The 19,600-nt window shown below is 40.0% G+C and overlaps 1 protein-coding gene and 1 long non-coding RNA gene across 3 annotated transcripts; one reads left to right on the top strand and one right to left on the bottom strand.

Moving 5' to 3' along the window:
• The first annotated feature begins 641 nt into the window (after positions 1–641).
• LOC125573113 lies at positions 642–5,328 on the top strand. 2 transcript variants are annotated; one of them, XR_007313963.1, is made up of 6 exons: positions 645–854; positions 1,111–1,183; positions 3,075–3,148; positions 3,627–3,655; positions 4,348–4,369; positions 4,908–5,328. It is a non-coding gene; the product is annotated as an uncharacterized LOC125573113 (long non-coding RNA). The 2 variants fall into 2 exon arrangements; XR_007313962.1 differs by having other exon boundaries at positions 642–854; positions 3,627–4,369.
• A 5,225-nt stretch (positions 5,329–10,553) lies between these two features.
• On the bottom strand, positions 10,554–18,151 carry LOC5521934 (MAM domain-containing glycosylphosphatidylinositol anchor protein 1). The gene is made up of 5 exons (XM_001641767.3): positions 18,039–18,151; positions 14,248–14,586; positions 13,152–13,289; positions 11,766–12,031; positions 10,554–11,644 (listed from the first exon to the last, which is right to left on the bottom strand). Exons 2-5 carry the CDS (start codon positions 14,573–14,575, stop codon positions 11,558–11,560), a joined length of 819 nt encoding a protein of 272 aa, XP_001641817.2. The 5' UTR covers positions 14,576–14,586; positions 18,039–18,151; the 3' UTR covers positions 10,554–11,557.
• Positions 18,152–19,600: the final 1,449 nt, after the last annotated feature.

Genomic DNA, 19,600 nt, shown 5'->3' with positions numbered 1-19,600 from the left:
CCCCGCCGAAATGAACACACAAGAATCCCCAAGATCTTGTTAATTCTTGTGAATTCCCAACAAACGCCGGGAAAACCTAAGAATTCTCAAGAATCCACAAGAAGTGTCAAGAATTGTCAAGAATTGTTAAGAATTGTTGTGCGCCTTTCCCTAATCTTATAAGATCCTGCGAGTTCTTGTGAATTCTTGTGTTTTCAAGCGTTTACAGCACGTGCACTTGAAAATTGTCCGGATCATCAATAATTCTTGCAAATTCTTGTGAATTCGGGATGCGGGATTTAATTTCGGTAATTGCATAAAAATACACAAGTATTGCGTTGTAACAAGTATTTTGAAAATTTTAAGCGGTTGCGTTAACTAAATACCTCATCTTTTGGGGTTGACGAAATATTTTTTCCTTTACTATGTAAGCGCAAAATAAATAAATATTTTTTTTCTTACTAAAAGGATACCAGTGTTATTGAATACGCTGTAGCGCCTTATCCTCGGCCTTTGTCTTGTATCAATTGCTTGTGTGTGATGGCCGATAAATAGATAAATAAAAAATTTCTAAACTTATACAATTATGCAATAAAAAAGCTCTATTTCTGTCTGTTCTAAATAAGGCGATCAAAACTGATGTCTAAAACCACAGGCTCAGTTTGGTCTCAGCCAATGAGAAGAAGGGATACAAGTGGCGAGTCGCTCTCAGCCAATCAGAAGCGCTGTTTCACGTGCTTTGGTTTTTGGCGCCATTTTCATTCTTCTTTGAACGGTCGCTTTGCCACACTACACGTTGAGAGGATTTTCTCAAGAAAATTAGTCAATTTTTGTCTAATTTAATGGCTAATAAGGCTCATCCCAAACGTGTATAGGTAAGTCTACCTTTTCTTCAGCAATTTTCAATTTAGAAAGGCCTTAAAATGATTGTTTTAAACCCAATTTACTTCTGGAAAGTCAAATTCTTCTATAAACGAGTGTACGAGTTACTTGGGGTAACTTTATTCACTCTTTTCCATCAAAAAGGCACAAAAACAGGAGAGAAGAAAAAAAAGAAAGTTTACTTGAAATTGGGGAATTGCATACCACATTTATAAAAGCCATACTTAATTCATTATTATTTTTTAACAGAGAAAAGAAAGATACGGTTTTGTGTAAGTACGAGATGGCAGAAAACGTTTTCGTTCAATTGTGTTTGATACAGGTGAGCAACAATTTCTTTTCTTTATATTGAGGATAAACTTCAAACGAATTTTTGTGCTACCAGTTCAATTATTAGCATTTTGTTTTTTACTGTTACTTTTTTCATTCCCCAAACGGCCTAACTAAGGCTCATTTTAAACGTAGTATTAACTTCTTACTATATCTAAGTATGAGTATTCAATGCAAATGCTTGCAAATGAATTAATATTGTTTCATTTTTATTTGCATGCATTTTCATTGAATAAGGCTCGTGGATAAAATAGCGTTTGAACTTAATCTTAGTAAGTTGAAAAGTGCACTTCTTTCATCCATAAGTTATCAACAAATAGAACTCAATTATGTGTCACAATGTGTCATGGGGGTGACAAGTGAATGTTGTTCATGACACGCTTTGACATCATCTATGTTATCTATTAGAGGACAAACACACAAAAATGAGATCTTTTTGTTTTATCCAACAATTAAAATGTTTTCTTACATTACAATCAAGTTTTTGGGGAACTGGCTCATGCTGACATTAAGCCTGTGCATGTGTCTTCTGATAATAACACATGGATCCTTGACAAATCAAAGCCTGGGATTTACGAGTGTGGCTCTATACATAAATATCTCTTAACACATTGACCCCTCATCCGGCCTGTACCGGCTTTGGGAAGTACCCACAACCCAAAAAATTCATAAATTCAAAATAAACACAACAAGATGAAGATACTCAGGCATCAGTCTAAGGGATGAATGGTCTTGCAGATATGCATCCAACCAAGGTGTTGGCATCTACTCTTAAGCCAAATAATAGCACAGGTTCTTTGACAAATCTCAAATCGAACAAGGAGAGAAAAGCAGAATCACCCCTCTCAATAAAATGCTCAAAATACCACACAAGGGAGAGAGATCAGCAAACACAGCTCAAGACACAAATAGATACCTTTATTCTGATCCTCCAGGTACATTTCCTTGGCCTCAAAACACAATGTCCATTCCTTGGAGGATTGTACAACCACGGAAATATCTTTACGTATTGCAAAGCATTCTGGGAGATCCAGGGGAAAATTCACGAGGGGAGGGCCAGTCAACACTCCTCTCCCCAAAGTCAGATGGTTTTTTTATAAGTCTTTTCACCCCGAAGCCAAACAAGTCAATTCCAGGTCATACAGACCCAGAATAGCAGTGTAAACAATTTTGCAATCAATTTGGTTTCAGAAAAGACAGCATTTAGGAGAGCTGTGGTGATTCATTAGAAAATTATTTTCTCATCCGGGCAAAGCCAAACAAGAAAAAATAATCATGAATCCACCTTTGCTTGCAAATATCCATAAGCAAAGCACTCAATTATGCCCCAAAAGACTTCATGATGTCCTGAGACACTCTCCTAATATGCTCATAGCTGTATTTTTGATGAAAAATACAAGCAACCATCAACTTGTGCTGGCTTCAGCACAACGACGAGGGATTAAAAGTGGAGGTATCTGTTTTCAGTCTGTTTTTTGTAAATTCAGCTCCAAAAAAGCCAGGAGTCAATGGGTTAATATATCAATGTTTTGACAATGTATTGGTGGGGGAATTGGTTGTTGTGCATCACCACTGGGATGGAAATTTTGACATTTTTACAAGCTCTCAAGATGGGAAATTTGAAGATTTTGAAATTTCATTGAAGTCCCCAGCTGGCTTAACAGAGCTTCAAGGGTGGGGAATTCCACTGTTATCTTAGTTCCGAGGGTGGGGATTGACAATTCAAATGCTAAAACGACCAGTTCCCATGGGTATTCCTGCCCTCTACCCTTGGGCAAGACATTAATATTTGCAAACAAGTGCAGAACAGGCAGCTTATTAGCATTTATTTATGACATGACTTGGTGTCATTCGTTTTATGTTTATTCAGTTTTTTTTTTCAGCCGTGTAGAGGCCAGACCTCTGAAGGATGATCAAGTGACTTATTCTTAAATGAATAAATATAGCAATTTTTAGGGTAAGCATCTTAGTAAGTAGCCTTTTTCTTTCCTATTTTCCCAATGGAAGCTTTCTTTTCAAACTTTTAAGTGTGTGTTCATTTTGGGGTGGGGGGTTAGCACAGTTATAGCAGGCCAGTTGCTATTAACAGGGAAGGGGATTTATTTACTTTCCTCCCTGATGTAACTTGACCCAAGGTCTCCATGGGACTTTTTATTTTGATTGAGCAGGCCTCTCAGTGGCTCTTTATATGGGTGTTTGCTTTTCAGTTATCAAAACATGTGCTTGTAATGAATATCCTTTTTAGGATGATTGTTTAGCATCTTATTAGTATCTGTATCTTTTTTTCATGTTTGCTGCAGTTGTACTTGCCTTCTCAAATTTCCTTTGCCCCTTTCCCCTTCCCAAACCCTCCCAAACACCTTTATGTGTTTATTATGAGTAACGTTTTAGGATAATTGATATATATCTGACTTTGCTTTCTTTCCGATTCAAAGTGCAGAGAGAAAGTCCCCCCGAAGGCCTGGTACGTAAACAGGAACTCTTAATACATCCATCTCCTTTTTTTTTCTTCAATAAGCATTCTCAATTAGGGAGTGTTCATTAAATACATGGGAGAAGGGAAAAAGTGTTCAAAATGCAAGGGTGGCTCTGAAATTTTAAGGTGTCTTTAGCGGTGTAATTAATGAACACTCCCTTATTTAGAAAACAGTAAAACCAATTGCTTTTAAAAGAAGTATGCAAGTAGCCATGAATTGTAGGGGATGGGGAGGGGGGTAGCACAGTTATAGCGGCCAGTTCCTATGATTTTTAACAGGGAGGGGGATTTTTTTACCCATCAAGAAGACTAATCTCCCTAATGCAACATGGCCTAAAGTCTTTGTGGGACTTTTTTTATTGAACAGGACTTCCAATCCAATAGCCTCTCTCGTCTCGTTCAAACCCTGTATTCCCCCATTCCTGTCCCTCCCCTCCCACCAATACAGTACCTTCCATTAATTGCATAAGAAGAGCTAATCGCTTTGCTGCCATCAATTAGTTGTCATGCACTTTTTTTTCATGTTGCTGTCCTTACAAGAGTTGTCATTTTATTGCTCCAGTTCTTTATATGGGTGTTTGCTTTTCATTTATCAAAACATGTGCTTGTAATGAATATCCTTTTTAGGATGATTGTTCTGTTTCTTATTTTGTTATGTTTTTCTATTCAAATGGCTGGAGAGAGTGCCAAAAAAGATGACAGGTAATAAATTAACTCCTTTATTAGCTAGCATCTGTATGTTTTTTAAATGTATACAAATGCAGTTGCCAAACTGGCCTTCAGAAATTTCCTTTGCCTTCATCCCCTTCCCCTTTCCAACCTCTCCCAAACACCTATATATGTTAAGTCTGAGTAACGTTTTAGGATAATTGATATATATCTGCCATGATTTGCAGAGGGTTTGATATATGGTGAGTTGTATAATGAGTTTTCTAATTGTCTAAGCCATGCTTACAGCAGGTAGACAGAGTCATACTAGCGGGGTAGGGGGAAGGGGAGATACATGCCCAACTGGTAATTTCCTTATTATTATTTTTTTCAATATATTTTTTCCATATACTGGGGGGGGGGGGGTAACGTCCTGTCCCCCTTGGCCCCTCCCCTTTAATACTGTACAGGTAGACCAGAGGGGTATGCTGATCGTAATCCTATATATATAATAAATACTGTATTGAATTTATAATAAATTAATACCGCAGTATATTTTCTAATTTATTTTGTGTGTTATGTTTGTTTGCAGATATCATGGAGGCTAGAGGGCTCCTGGAGCATAAACTAAAAGAAAAAAAAAAAAAGAGAGCCACAGGACAGGGCGAGGAAAGAGTTGGCTGGGAATTAATTGCTTCCCCGCTAGCTCGCGTATACAGGGATAGGTGAAGGGGTTTCCGTGATCCGTAATCGGACACAAATTTGCGCCGATAAACAGTGAAATATTTGCCGTGAAAAAATCTGTGAAACGTGACCACTCCCTGATACTATTCAAAAAAGCCTTACTAAGGTCGTTAGTGAGTTGTGATTATAATTAGTGCCTATTGCTATTTTTGTTGCCTTTTTCAAAATGATATTATCTGTGCTCCGAAATCGCGAATAAATTGGTCTGTGATTCGTGATTACTACCCACCTCCCCCTTTCTATAGAGAATAAACACAAATATGCTGGTATACTGGCCCCGCCTTTACTTATGCCTAAGTTGCCTAAATATCTATATCAATTGTAATCGTTATACCTGGTAGTCTGTTGGTAGCGGTGGTACCTCAGCTTTCCCAGGTATTCGGGTGGTTTCCATCCTCTGAAACCCAGGGGAATTTTCCTCTAGCGTTAGGGAAACGTTAGAGGAAAATAACCCTGGGTTTCAGAGGATGGGTGGTTTCTAGATCGTTCCCAGATCACTGTTTCCTCTGTGGAGTTCCTGGGATTGTAGGAGATCTGAACACTCCCCATGGCGGCCCCGTACTTGTGCCAGAAGAACCGGACACATCTTGCTACGGAGCAATTTTTGCTAAAGAGCAATTTTCTTATCGAAAACACTTGCACATCGGCTGTTACACCCCCCATTTTGCTTGATTTCGGGGCGCATGAAAATACCCAATTGGTGTATATTTAACAATTATACCATTTCTATTGAGTTGGATAGTGGCGAGATATTTTTAAAGCCACTATCCGCCGAAATGGAAATGGTATAATTGTTTTAGTAAATAAAACGTGCTTTAGAGCAATTTTTCTTTTCGGAAACACTTGCAAATCGGCTGTTACACCCGCCATTTTGCTTGATTTCGGGGCGCAGGAAAATACGCAATTCCTAGGAGGTGTATATTTAACAATTATACTATTTCTATTGAGTTGGATAGTGGCGAGATATTTTTAAAGCCACTATCCGCCGAAAAGGAAATGGTATAATTGTTTTAGTAAATAAAACGAGCTTTAGAGCAATTTTTCTTTTCGGAAACACTTGCAAAATCGGCTGTTACACCCGCCATTTGCTTGATTTTGGGTCGCAGGAAAATATCCAACTCCTAGGAGGTGTATATTACGTTTTATCCCGAGTTTCTCAACCAATCAAATCATTTGTTCTTGCGAGGTTCCCGAGTTTTAGCGGAGCCAGCGCGGCCGCAGGCCGCGCGCGGAGCCCCATAGTTATAGAGAAATGGTATATAACTATGCGACTCAGTTTTTTTTAAAAAAAAAAACGTAGGAACAAACCACCGGACAGCCTCTATCTGCTGGTGTGCGTCGGACCTTGTGGTCTGCGTCGACAGTTGATTAATTAATAAAACCTTTAAAAGAAGAAGTCGACAACAACGCAGATTTTTGTTTTTTAGAACGATATTTCGGCAGGCCAATACCTGCCTTCTTCAGGTTATAAATGAGTTACAATGGCATGTTATAGCTAGTATATGTACAAAGTTCATTGATGATTAACTAACAAAAGATAAAAATAGTAATTGAGTAAGGAGTGACTTATGGAAGATGGTAAGTAGGGTGGTGTGGATTACTAAGTAGCTAAACGGTTTCTTCACGCCGGTTGAGGCCACCGGGTGCCAGGGCGAGCTATCAGTGTGGCTTCTCTTGCTTTGCGGATGGAGTCGCGGTTATTTCTTATTTTTTCAATAGGTATGAGCTCTATGTCAGAAGCGGAGTGGTTAGGTTTTAGGGAGTGTTCAGCGGCGTGGGTTGGTATGGATCGAGATTGGAAGTCTACAGTTCTGCGGTGGTCATTAAAGCGTTTATTTGCGTTTAGTTTCCCCAATATATTGAAGGTTACAGCGGTTACATTGAATCATATAAATCACGTTTTTTAGTATTGCAGGTTATGTGGGAGGTTATAGGTCGTGTTTCACCTGTTGAGAAAAATGTGTAGCTTGTAACGCCATCGGTTCTAATATAGGGGCAGGTTAGGCAGTTTTTTCCGCAACGGAAAGCACCGGGAGGTTGGTTGGTGGGAGAGCGGTCGGAAGGTAGCTTGGCTTTAACGAGGATGTCGCGGAGGTTAGGTGAGCGGCGAAAGGCGACAAGAGGGGGTTCAGTGAAAACCTTATGGCATCGCTTAGACGAGAGTAGAAGGTTGTAGTTTCTACGGATTATGTCGTTGATGTTAGGTAGTGCAGGGTTATAGGTAGTGACAAAGGGGATGCGACGGGAGTTTTTGTGGTTGTTATTATTAGGGCGTCAATGCGGGAAATGTTAGCAACGCGTAGGATTTGTCTCTTGAGAGCCACGCTTGAGGAGGTAGTTGGTGAGTTCATTGCAGCGGTTATTAAAGCTTTCTTCCGTAGAACAAATGCGGCGAATACGGAGGGCGAGGCTATAGGGGATGGCCTTTATGGTGTGATGAGGATGGCAAGATGAAAAAAGGTGTTGGTGTTTGTCAGTAGGTTTGAAGTAGAGGTCAGTTTCGGTTTTACTATTAACAAGGGAGACATTAACGTCAAGAAAAGGTACACTGTTATAGGAGTGGGAGCTGGAAATTTAATGGTAGGATGTAGATTGTTAAGATAATCTATAAAAGCGTTCAATTTGTCTAGACCCTCAGTCCATACAACAAAAATATCGTCGATGTATCTTAACCACGTATGGGGTTTGTAAGGGGCGTCACGCAAAGCGTTGGTTTCAAATAGACCAAGGAAGAGACAGGCGAAAGAGGGTGCCATTCGTGTGCCCATTGCGGTGCCATGCTTCTGGAGGTAGTGTTTGTCATTAAAGGAGAAGTTGTTCATTTGGAGGATCATGCGGATTAAATCACAAATAGTGCCAGCAGGGATGGGGTTAGTGTTACATGTGCGAAGGAAGTGGTGACAAGCGTTGATGCCATCATTATGTGGAATATTAGTATAGAGGCTAGAGACGTCGAGTGTGACCAGGAGAGAGTCTGTTGGTAGGTTGCTGAGTGTTAATAAAATGTTTAAGAAGTGGTTAGTGTCTTTAACGTATGATGGAAGTTTACTTACTAATGGCTGGAGGTAGTAGTCTACAAATTCTGAGATGCGTTCGGTGGGGTGGGAGTTGGAGGAAATAATAGGGCGTCCAGGATTACCATATTTATGTATTTTAGGGAGTGTGTAAAACCGTCCAGGTTTAGAGTCTTTGGGTGTGAGGTAGGATTTAGTGTCCTGATTAATTATTCCGTCCGTGTGCATTCGGTTGATGTAAGTTGTGACTCGTTTTTGTATGTCATTAGTAATGTCGGCATCTAATTGTGTGTAGAATTTAGTGTCATTAAGTTGTCTATTACATTCATTAATATACCAGTCTTTGTCCATTACGACTGTGCCGGATCCTTTGTCTGCGGGTTTGATTATGATGTCTTGTCTTTGGTTGAGTTGTGTTAAAGCGTTACGTTCACCAGGTGTAGAGTTTTGTATCTGTAGTTTGACAGAATTAAGGAAGGTGTCGAGTGAGCTATCCCTGCCTGAAGAGGGAGTCCAAGTGCTTTTGTTACGGAAAGGGTTAAATGGTTCATAAGGGGTTACAAGTTTTTTAAAAGATCTGGTTCACCTACACATTTCCCTTATGATTCTTTTTCTACAGCTTTTCCTATAAAAAGGCCATTCAACCTCTGGCTCATCAGCCCCTAAAAACAGACTTCATAATTAAATTACTAATCTTCTATTCTTAATGTTACTTGGAATTATTTTTAATTTAATCCGTAATTTCAGCTGCCAGCTTTAGAGGCATGATGCTAGGACAGGATGTATTCATTAATTTTTATTCATTTTTATTTTTTTATTCATTTTTAATTTAATCCGTAATCCCAGCTGCCAGCTTTAGATGCATGAGTCTAGGACAGGATGTATTCATTAATTCAGCTAAGTAACAAAAAGATAGATAATAGTTACCAATGAAAACTTTTTATAAAAAAAAGTAGTCAGAAACTTTGAAAACAAGTTAGTGGTTTATTTCATTCACCCTTTCAAACTTCAAAAATTCAAACTTCGAGGAGCCGTCGGTACGACAACGGCCGCGCCGAGTGAGTGTGTTTTTCCTGCAACGCTGGTGGCGCGGTGGCGCGACAGTAGACACTCACTCGGCGCGGCCGTTGTTGCGCCGACGACTACTCGAAGTTTGAATTTCCGAGCAGTGCCTCGTTCCTAGAGCCCCTCGGTTAGAAAGTGCACACGATCTGTTGTCACAGATGGTGAATTCGATAGTCGACAGTAAAAAGTGTAAAAAATATGAGTGAAATTCGCAAATCGGTGACATGAGACTCAGTTCAATTGAAAGCTAAGGTATGTTTTCAAAGTGTTTTTGTGCTGGATTGGCGGCTGGTTGATTTTTGCGAGTTTTATCGGGCCTCGAAGTAGTTATGTGGTGGCCGTTAGCCGATGAAGCCCCCAGCCTTTCCTATTTTTATACAGAGAGAGAAACACAATTCGTGGTGGGCTTCAAACTCGCTCTACTGACATTCTATCGGCAAAATTAAAATAAAGGAATACTCAAACACAATATTAGATGGTCTAAAGTTTTATTTTTCACGATAAAGTATTTTTTCGCTAACATATAAACTCCCCCATACATTCCTTTATAAACCACTGACAGTAGCCTTGGGCTGCCTGTGGTAGTACAAAACACTGACCAAATTTGGCCCCCTGGCAAATGGACCCTTGCTAAAAAAAAATAAGATTTCTAGATATAAATGGGTGTTCTAATAAAAAAATTCTTAGTTTCAATTTGCACTAATTAACTCGACAGGGGTTTGTGAGAAATCTACTTTTGAAATAGCTGTTATTTGAATCTGTGATGATATTTGCAAAAATTAATAGCACTGTACTCATTATTAGTCAACATAATAAATGGGTGTATAGAATGTACCATTTGACCTTTCATGAAATTATTTCACAAATAATTTAGCACTATACATGGAAGTGATCTTTTTTTAATGCCACACCGAGCTCTATTTTATGTTTTAGCACAAAAATAACAGATGTACATACCCTTGACACCCTGATGCTTCAATATGGGTCCGTGGACAACCTCAAGGAGGTTTTTACAAACCATACCCAAGACATAGTGTCAATTCAAATAGAGTAGTAGCCACAAAAACACAATAAAGAAGGTTGATAAAACTGTTTAGCCAATATTTGTAATTTTTACCAAATATATATATATATATATATATATATATATATATATATATATATATATATATATATATATATATATATATATATATATATATATATATATATATATATATATATTACCCTTTTACTGAAAGAAAATTTTAAAAATCAAGAAATTCTAGTAGTGCAATGTGAAAGGAAGAAAGGGAATTTAAACAGTGTACTGCAAGTATGAAGCACATTCACTGGCAAAGCAATATGCTTATGTTTAGAAATGTGTTGTGAGCTGATATGGTTTTAAATGTTGAAGAGAATAAAAAAGAAACCCATTTTGCTGTAAAAAAAACTATAATTCGTTTTCAATTCTTCAATGTTCCGTAATCGATGATACCTCCAAATACATCCAAACAAGTTTTTCCTGGTTAAACAACAACAAAAAATATACCTACATACATATCCCACTCTTCACCTGTGCATCACGAACTCTTCGGAACGGCTTCACTCACACATTGCATATATACAATATGCAATTGTACATATATGTATTAAGCTTGATAAGCCTCTGGCTTCTGCTTTTCCCTTATTGTATTTACATTTAAAATATTCAATAAAAGATTGATTGATTATTATAATACGGCTTAAATAGATTGTACGCTGGCTCCGCTTTTAAGCAGTGCCTAAATCTATATATTATACACTAATACTTATTATTCTAATGAAAACTGTGACACCCTTGATACTCCGGAACCTGTTCACACCATTGCAGAAGCAGATAAACAGGAACGGGAACAGGGGCGTAGCCAGGGGGTGGCCCAGGCCCCCCTCCACTTCTAGCAGCCAATAAATAAAGTAAATGTATGAGACATCTAAGATACAGGAGAAAAAATGCCTTGAAAATGCCTTTTCGGCCCCCTCCTGTTAAGAATCCTGGCTACGCCGCTGCAAAATAATTTTGTGTATGAACCAGTGCGACAAAGACGGAAGGCGGGTGAGCGCCTTGTATGCATATTAAGCCCTTCTGTTCATATTTAGCCGGTTCACTCATGACGGTAACAAGAGCAGTTCAAGAGCAGTTCACTCCTCTAGAATAAGTGAAACGAACGTCTGATAAATCAAGGTTGAAAAATGTTGAACGCCTTTTTTTGCTCCAACGAAGGCGGCTTACGCTTGAAAGGTCCGAGCAACAACTTTACAGAGGTGTTCAACATACTTTTTCAACCTTGTGTTGATTTATACCTTGTCTATACCACACCTACACAGACCATCTAGTTTTTCTACAGCTTGTCTGTAGTCTTTCTAGTTATATCATTCTGCTCTAAGGACATTGTTCGTTTTAGCAACAATTTCCATCCGTGATAAATACATCGTCGATCGCTGAGTCGCCAGCCGCGTTATTCCCACGTATGGCGATAAACGAAACCTGAGGAAAGAGAAGAAAGACTGAGGACTGACTTATTCAGAACCTCTGCTATAGTCTGAAATTACGGTATGTGCTTCATGGCATAAATGCCATAAGTCTATATATCAATTGCAGTCGTTACCTGATAGTCTGTTGGTAGCGGTGGTACCTCAGCTTTCCCAGGAAACCAGGCATTCCGGTGGTTTCCAGATCGTTCCCAGATAACTGTTTCCTCTGTGGAGTTCCTGGGCTTGTAGGTGATCTGAACACTCCCCATGGCGAACCCGTACATGTGCCAGAAGAACCGGACACATCTTGGACGTGGGGAGGCTGGGTACATCTTGCTACGGAGGATGGCACGATCGCCTATGACACGCGGTGTTGATGCCTCTATATAAATGTATAATCCTAGAGAGGGAAGCCAACCTTAGCTTTTAGTTATGCAGCTTAATTCGTATCTCTAGCAAAATGCAGAGGACTACTTTGAAATTCGAGGGTTCATTAAAAGATAAACACAGTAAATCCAAGAAACGGGAGGGAGGGAAGGGAGTAGAAAAACGGCGTGGCCCTTGCCAAGTGTTATACCCATATCATATGGGTAATATGGATCGTTTTATTTCACTTTGTGATATTAACACAACCAACACCCACACATTGCACTGAGTCATCCATTTTTTATCGGCTGAATCAACAAACAAACATTACCGTGACTTCATTTTTTTTACTTTATATAAAGCTAGAGTGTAAAATCACGAGTTAACCGTAAAATGCTTATAACTTGCAAACATTATTTGGATATAGAACTTAACCTTAGAATTTTTAGCTTTTAAAATAACACAATAACAGAGCCTCTTGGGGGTCGTCCACAATAGCACGGATTCAAAAGTATACGGATTCGTTTCGCCGAAAACGCATCACTTGATTCGCGTCTCCACCATCGTTTTTGCCTTGATCCAGCCGTTCACACTAACACGGATTCAAAACGTTTAAAAACGTGACGTCTTTTTTATGATATGCGCATGCTCAAAGCAGCAGACGCGCCTGCGATATGACGCCATCGTTTTCTTTTGATACGGATTCGACAGTCAACACTACGGACCAAAGTATGAGGATCTATTTTGATTCCTTTTCGATAGCGTTTACAGGGTATGCGGATTCGTTGCAAATCCCAAGCAAACAAAATACAGAGCTTTTTGTTGGGTTAGGAGGGTGCAGTATCAAAGCCGCATTATCACTAGTTTACTTCCGGTCGATTACGTAACAGCATCCGATTATTTTTAACGGAAAATGCGAAAAATATTTCAAAATATTGAAAGCAGTGTGTCTATTGGAAGTTTCTTTGAGGGTGTGATTGATAATTAAGAGCGGATGGCCTGTTAATATCTCGGATTCTAATAGATTCTTTCGTCTTTTAACGGTTGAGGTTTCCGTCGGACCCCCGGAAGTAAACTGGTGACAATGCGGCTTTAAGCAGAACGTAAAGGAGTTTAGGTGGGGGAGAAGCAGAAAAGTGGCGGTAAAATATTACCTTTCGTGGATGTGTGGTCCGCATCTGGGCCGGTGCTTTTTGTTGACGTCTTTCCTCTCAGTATACCCCAGGCGAAATCACCTGTGCGGTCATGACTATACCCACAGTCGTCGATAGAAGAGTCAAAAGTGCAAAAATCTGAGATTTAAAAAAAGTGACATAATAAAGCAATGAATCGTGATTGGTCAGCTACATTGAATATACTAGAATCACATCTTTCTCGGTTGTTGATGTTGATGAATAACAAAACCATAAGGAAAGGGCTATTATTTAACGGGGAAAGGGTTGCTATGTTTGGTGGGAGGGTTGCTAATTTTTTATTATCGATTGGGGGGGGGGTCCTCAATTTTTGATACAGGGTTTAGGGGAGGGCCTTATTTTTTTAACAGCTGATCAATTGTCGAGCCTCCTGCAATTTCAAAATGTTTTCTTGGGAAAACCCCAGACCCCCTACAAACCAGATAAATATATGAGGTGCCCTTCTCCTTGCACTTTTTTTATTTTCGTTTGCAGTGCTGTAGCAGGGCACATAAGATTGTGGGGGGGGGGGGGGGGGCACAATACAGAAACATTAAGAAAACATTGGGGAGACGCAGCTACGCCCTGGTCATTCCCTTATAACTTTAAACACAATTCTGGGGGGGGGGGGGGGGTGGGCACTTGCCCCCAGTGCCTCACCCCCTGCTAGAGCCCTGGGCTGGCGTTGAAAATCATTATCCCCAAAGTGTGGCCTCTACTATTTTCATCTTTTGCAGTTTTGGTTATATAAATGTTACTTAGAATTTGATATGTCGGCAAAATTGTGTGTGGCTAAGTGTATGACCAGGGCCCTGGAGATGGGACACGCTCAGTTTCCGTAATCTCACACAGGTTTGTTTAGGTGGGTAGAGATAGTTTGTATTCCTTTTTAAATTTTCTCGTCTTGAAAATAAATCTCTATTCGGCCAAACAACCCTGTGTCTGTGATTGATGTATTCTGGGATCTTTTCTAGTGCCATAGGATAGCGGAATTAAAGGATGAGGATGTGCAATGAAGAATGAAGGTAAGGAGAGGATATGTGAAGTTTAGACTAATGGGTCACATACAATTGCTGACCTTCAACTTTAGGGCTTTTAAGCAGGTCCAGATAGAGTGATGCTTTTCTTAGTTTCTCTCGGTTGGGAAGAATGGCCTTGGTGAGGTAATTCAGCTCACATAGCATGCTCTCGTGGTTGAAATTCAAGCTTCGACAGCATTCTTCTCGTCTACAACGTATTGCGCACTCAAGCAGGTCGAGGTCTGTCAGACTTCGGTACACGTGCTCAACAAAAGCTATTCCGTATTGTGAATTGCTCAGTTTGTCCGCGCCCAATAGTACAATAGGCAACATTATGGCCATATTAATGGCAATAATGATCGCGGACATTCGGCAAGGCATTTGCATAGTGAAGGATCCTGAAAAAAAAAAAACATTTCAGGAAACATTTGAATAGCGGTAATATGTGGGTAGTAATTAAATGGGGTGCGCTAGTGAAAGCGGCAATCGCACCAGTTTTTAAAAACGCGAAAATATTTCAAATTGTGAAAGCAGTGTCTCTTTAGAAGTTTCTTCGAGGATGTGCCTGATAATTTAGAGCGGTTGGCCTGTTAAATGGCGCAGATTTTAATACATTCCTTTGTCTTTTATCTGTTGGGTTTTCCGTCAACCTGCCGGAAGTAAACTCGTGCAGCATCTTTGGCTCCTTCAACTGCATTCAAAGTTTGCGAAACCCGAGACCCGTCTGTTAATTGCGGACAAAAAGGAAATCCACGGGGAAAGGAAAATAGAATGAATTTTTTGAAAAGGTTAACCCATCGACCATTTTAGCTGAATTTGCAAAAAGCATAGCATGACCACGCCCTTACCCAGGATTTTTCCCGAGGGGGAGCCCTTACCCAGGATTTTTCCCGAGGGAGAGGGGTGGGCGTGATTTTCTGATAAAAACTGACCATCCCCGAAAAAACAAAATGAGATTTTTTCATGCCATTACAGTATCTCCACGGGACGTTAATTACCGAAAATGGCTACAACATATTTTGGCATAGATTTATGACATACCAGAGTGATCTAGAATGCTTTGTTTTATCTTATTTGCTTATGCTAGTTTTATCTTATTTGCTTATGATAGTTTTGTCTACAAGTTTATTGCGAACAGGAAGTGGACTTTCCGCCGTTGTGTGTGTGTGTGTTGGGGGGGGGGGGGGGGGGGTGGTTGCGAATGCTCCCCCTGGGTATAGGCCTGATGACAGTTGCTTTTATTTTTATCCAAAATGGGCTATTAGAAAGGCCTTTAAAAGAAAAAGTCGACAACAACGCATATTTATGTTTTTTAGAACGATATTTCGGCAGGCCAATACCTGCCTTCTTCAGGTTATAAATGAGTTACAATGGCATGTTATAGCTAGTATATGTACAAAGTTAATTGATGATTAACTAACAAAAAGTAAAAATAGTAATTGAGTAAAGAGTGACTTATAGAAGATGGTAAATAGGGTGGTGTGGATTACTAAGTAGCTAAACGGTTTCTTCACGCCGGTTGAGGCCACCGGGTTCAAGAGTGCCAGCGCGAGCTATCAGTGTGGCTTCTCTTGCTTTGCGGATGGAGTCGCGGTTATTTCTTATTTTTTCAATAGGTATGAGCTCTATGTCAGAAGCGGAGTGGTTAGGTTTTAGGAAGTGTTCAGCGGCGTGGGTTGGATCGAGATTGGAGTTATTAGAAAGGGCTCAAAATTCAGGTATTTTTAGGAGGTATCTGAGAGAAAATAGGCTTTTCTTTTAGGGCTTCTGTGGTAGCAACTTATGGTGGGCAGTTATTTTTAGGGCTGTTTTTCAAATTTTCGACAAGTTTTTGGAACTTTTGATACAGATCTTTAAACGTATTTTATATCCATCGAAAATGGGTAGAAGTTAATTCAGCCAGAATACGATGAATACGGTGATATAATGACTTACCAAGTTTGTTACGCTCGTTTATGCAACACAAGTAGTCAAGTAGTTTTGGTTGAGAATCCCAAAGAAAAACACTTTGTGATAATTTGATTTCAAGACGAGTTAGTGAACTATGAGTCAATGTCCTTAATATTTAATCATCTGAACAACAGCTCGATAGTTAACATAGAACAATCAGGTTGGTTTACTCGCATATTTGCATTAAGAACGGCACATAAATAGCCCTAATGTTTGGTTCGGTCAGAAAATAAACAATGCTATTCCATAAACTAGTGAGAAAAATTAAGACGTGCCAAGTGTTCTGTTAAGTTTTCAGGCGGCGGACTTCAAGTAGAAAAAGAGTGAGGTACATTTAGTACATCACCTAGACGTCCGGGTACTGTTTTTACGAGAACAGGCGGGCTTAGGCTCAATTGAAAGCTTTTTTATTCAGGTTTTCAAAAATATTTTGGCGGCCAGGTGGAATGGTAGCTTTCGTGTTGAAAATCGAGTTTCAATTTTCCTTGGTCGACCTCACACCCTGCCGCCATTTTGTTCGTAATAGGAAAGCTCGCGTTATGAGCGGACGCTTTATACAAACATTCCCTCAAGCCCAAAAAGTGTTCTCTATCCTTATCTAACTTTATAATTTGTTTTTTAAAAGTGCATCAGTAAGAGATTGCTTTAAGTTTTTCCGTTTCGGGGTTATTTAAGTTGCGTGATAGTTAGTCAAGGTTGGTACTTCATGTATGGCTCATTGTGATGTACGGACCACAAGCGTCGTTAGATGTGTGTCCGTATAATGATAATATATTATAACTGTTGAATTAAATGATACTTCTTGTATATCTGTACGCGATAAAACGTTAGGAATGGGTGTGAGCATAGTAAATTCGACGCGATGCAGTTCTGCCCTCGTGTCCCTACAAGCCTCTCCTACGTATCCCTACAAGCCCCTCGTATCCCTATAAGCCTCTCCCTCGTATCCCTACAAGTCTCTCCCTCGTATCCCTACAAGCCCGTCCCTCGTATCCCTACAAGCCTCTCCCTCGTATCCCTACAAGCCTCGCCCTCGTATCCCTACAAGCCCCTACCTTGTATCCTTACAAGCCCCTCCCTCGTATCTCTACAAGCCTCTCCCTCGTTACAAGCCACTCCCTCGTATCCCTACAAGCCCCTCCCTCGTATCCCTACAAGCCCCTCCCTCGTATCCTTACAAGCCCGTTCCTAGTATCCCTACAAGCCTCTCCCTCGTATCCCTACAAGTCTCTCCCTCGTATCACTACAAGCCCGTCCCTCGTATCCCTACAAGCCTCTCCCTCGTATCCCTACAAGCCTCTCCCTCGTATCCCTACAAGCCCCTCCCTCGTATCCTTACAAGCCTAGTCTTCGTATATATGCTCACATAAACATAGACTAGGATATGTAATTACTTTCAGTTTTGAGATATGCCACACGAAAAAATTGACGTGTCAAAACTGCTTGTGAATTAGCCTTCGAAAACACCCTGTTTGTTCCGAGTATCTATTTACCGTCAAAACCGGCCTAAAACAGTCAATAGAGAGCGCAGATAAAATTTTGAGTACCACTTCGTTATCTCCGTGTTGTTAGATTGCCAGACGCGAACTATTTAAACGCTTTTAAAAGTCGTATTTTGTAAGCGCAAAAGATATTCTGGCACTTGGGCGCGAAATCGATTTTCTCGCAAAACTCATCAAATCGTCCATTTTTTGCAAAATAAACACCAAGACACGCCAAAACTCTTTATTTGCAATATATCAAATGATTTTGAGGCATGGTTGTGAAATTTTCTCTGGCGAAATATTCCTAAATTTTCTCGTGATTTTTGGGCATTCATTTTTAAACGTATATATCTATTGAAAATGAGTGGAAGTTAATTCAGCCAGAATACGATGAATACGGTGATATAATGACTTACCAAGTTTGTTACGCTCGTTTATGCAACACAAGTAGTCAAGTAGTTTTGGTTGAGAATCCCAGAGAAAAACACATTGTGGTGATTCGATTTCAAGACGAGTTCGTGAACTATGAGTCAATGGTCCTTAATATTTAATCATCTGAACAACAGCACGACATAGTTAACATAGAACAATCGGGCTGGTTTATTCGCATGTATTTGCATAAAGAACGGCACATAAAAAGCTATGTTTGGTTCGGTCACAGTATGTAGAAAATAAACTATGCTATCCCATAAAAGTGTTCGGTTAAGTTTTCAGGCGACGAACTTCAAGTAAAAAGGGGGTGAGGTACATTTAGTGCACAGGCCCGTTGCCAGGATTGTGTGCGGGTGGTTTGTTTTTCCATTTCAGCGGACCAAATTTCCGTTAACCCCTCCCCTTGCCTTATTAAATTAGCTCGACAGTTCGACAGTTAACATAGAACAATCAGGTTTGTTTACTCGCATATTTGCATTAAGAACGGCACTTAAAAAGCCCTAATGTTTGGTTCGGTCACAGTATGTAAGAAAACAAACAACGCTATCCCATAAACTAGTGGGAAAAATTAAGACGTGCCAAGTGTTCTGTTAAGTTTTCAGGCGGCGAACTTCAAGTAGAAAAAGAGTGGACTTTAAAAGCACACTAGCATACACACATTGGCACCAGTCGGGCCAAGACGGGACGCTAGCACAGTCTATTACCCGTGCAGTTCGGCAACCATGGACAGCTGTTTCGTCCTTATTAGGACTATTTCAAATTGTGAAAGCAGTGTCTCTTTAGAAGTTTCTTCGTGGATGTGACTGATAATTTAGAGCGGTTGGCCTGTTAAATGGCGCAGATTTTAATACATTCCTTTGTCTTTTATCTGTTGGGTTTTCCGTCAACCTGCCGGAAGTAAACTCGTGCAGCATCTTTGGCTCCTTCAACTGCATTCAAAGTTTGCGAAACCCGAGACCCGTCTGTTAATTGCAGACAAAAAAGAAATCCACGGGGAAAGGAAAATATAATGAATTTTTTGAAAAGGTTAACCCATCGACCATTTTAGCTGAATTTGCAAAAAGCATAGCATGACCATGCCCTTACCCAGGATTTTCCCCGAGGGGGAGCCCTTACCCAGGATTTTTCCCGAGGGAGAGGGGTGGGCGTGATTTTCTGATAAAAACTGACCATCCCCGAAAAAACAAAATGAGATTTTTTTTTTATGCCATTACAGTCTCCACGGGACGTTAATTACCGGAAATGGCTACAACATATTTTGGCATAGATTTATGACATACCAGAGTGATTTAGAATGCTTTGTTTTATCTTATTTGCTTATGCTAGTTTTATCTTATTTGCTTATGATAGTTTTGTCTACAAGTTTATTGCGAACAGGAAGTGGACTTTCCGCCGCTGTGTGTGTGTGTTGGGGGGGGGGGGGGTTGCGAATGCTCCCCCTGGGTACAGGCCTGATGACAGTTGCTTTTATTTTTATCCAAAATGGGCTATTAGAAAGGCCTTTAAAAGAAAAAGTCGACAACAACGCAGATTTATGTTTTTTAGA

The sequence above is a fragment of the Nematostella vectensis genome, chromosome 10, assembly GCF_932526225.1.
Source record: "Nematostella vectensis chromosome 10, jaNemVect1.1, whole genome shotgun sequence".
Classification (NCBI taxonomy): domain Eukaryota; kingdom Metazoa; phylum Cnidaria; class Anthozoa; order Actiniaria; family Edwardsiidae; genus Nematostella; species Nematostella vectensis.
This window is presented reverse-complemented; position numbering and strand designations above follow the sequence as displayed.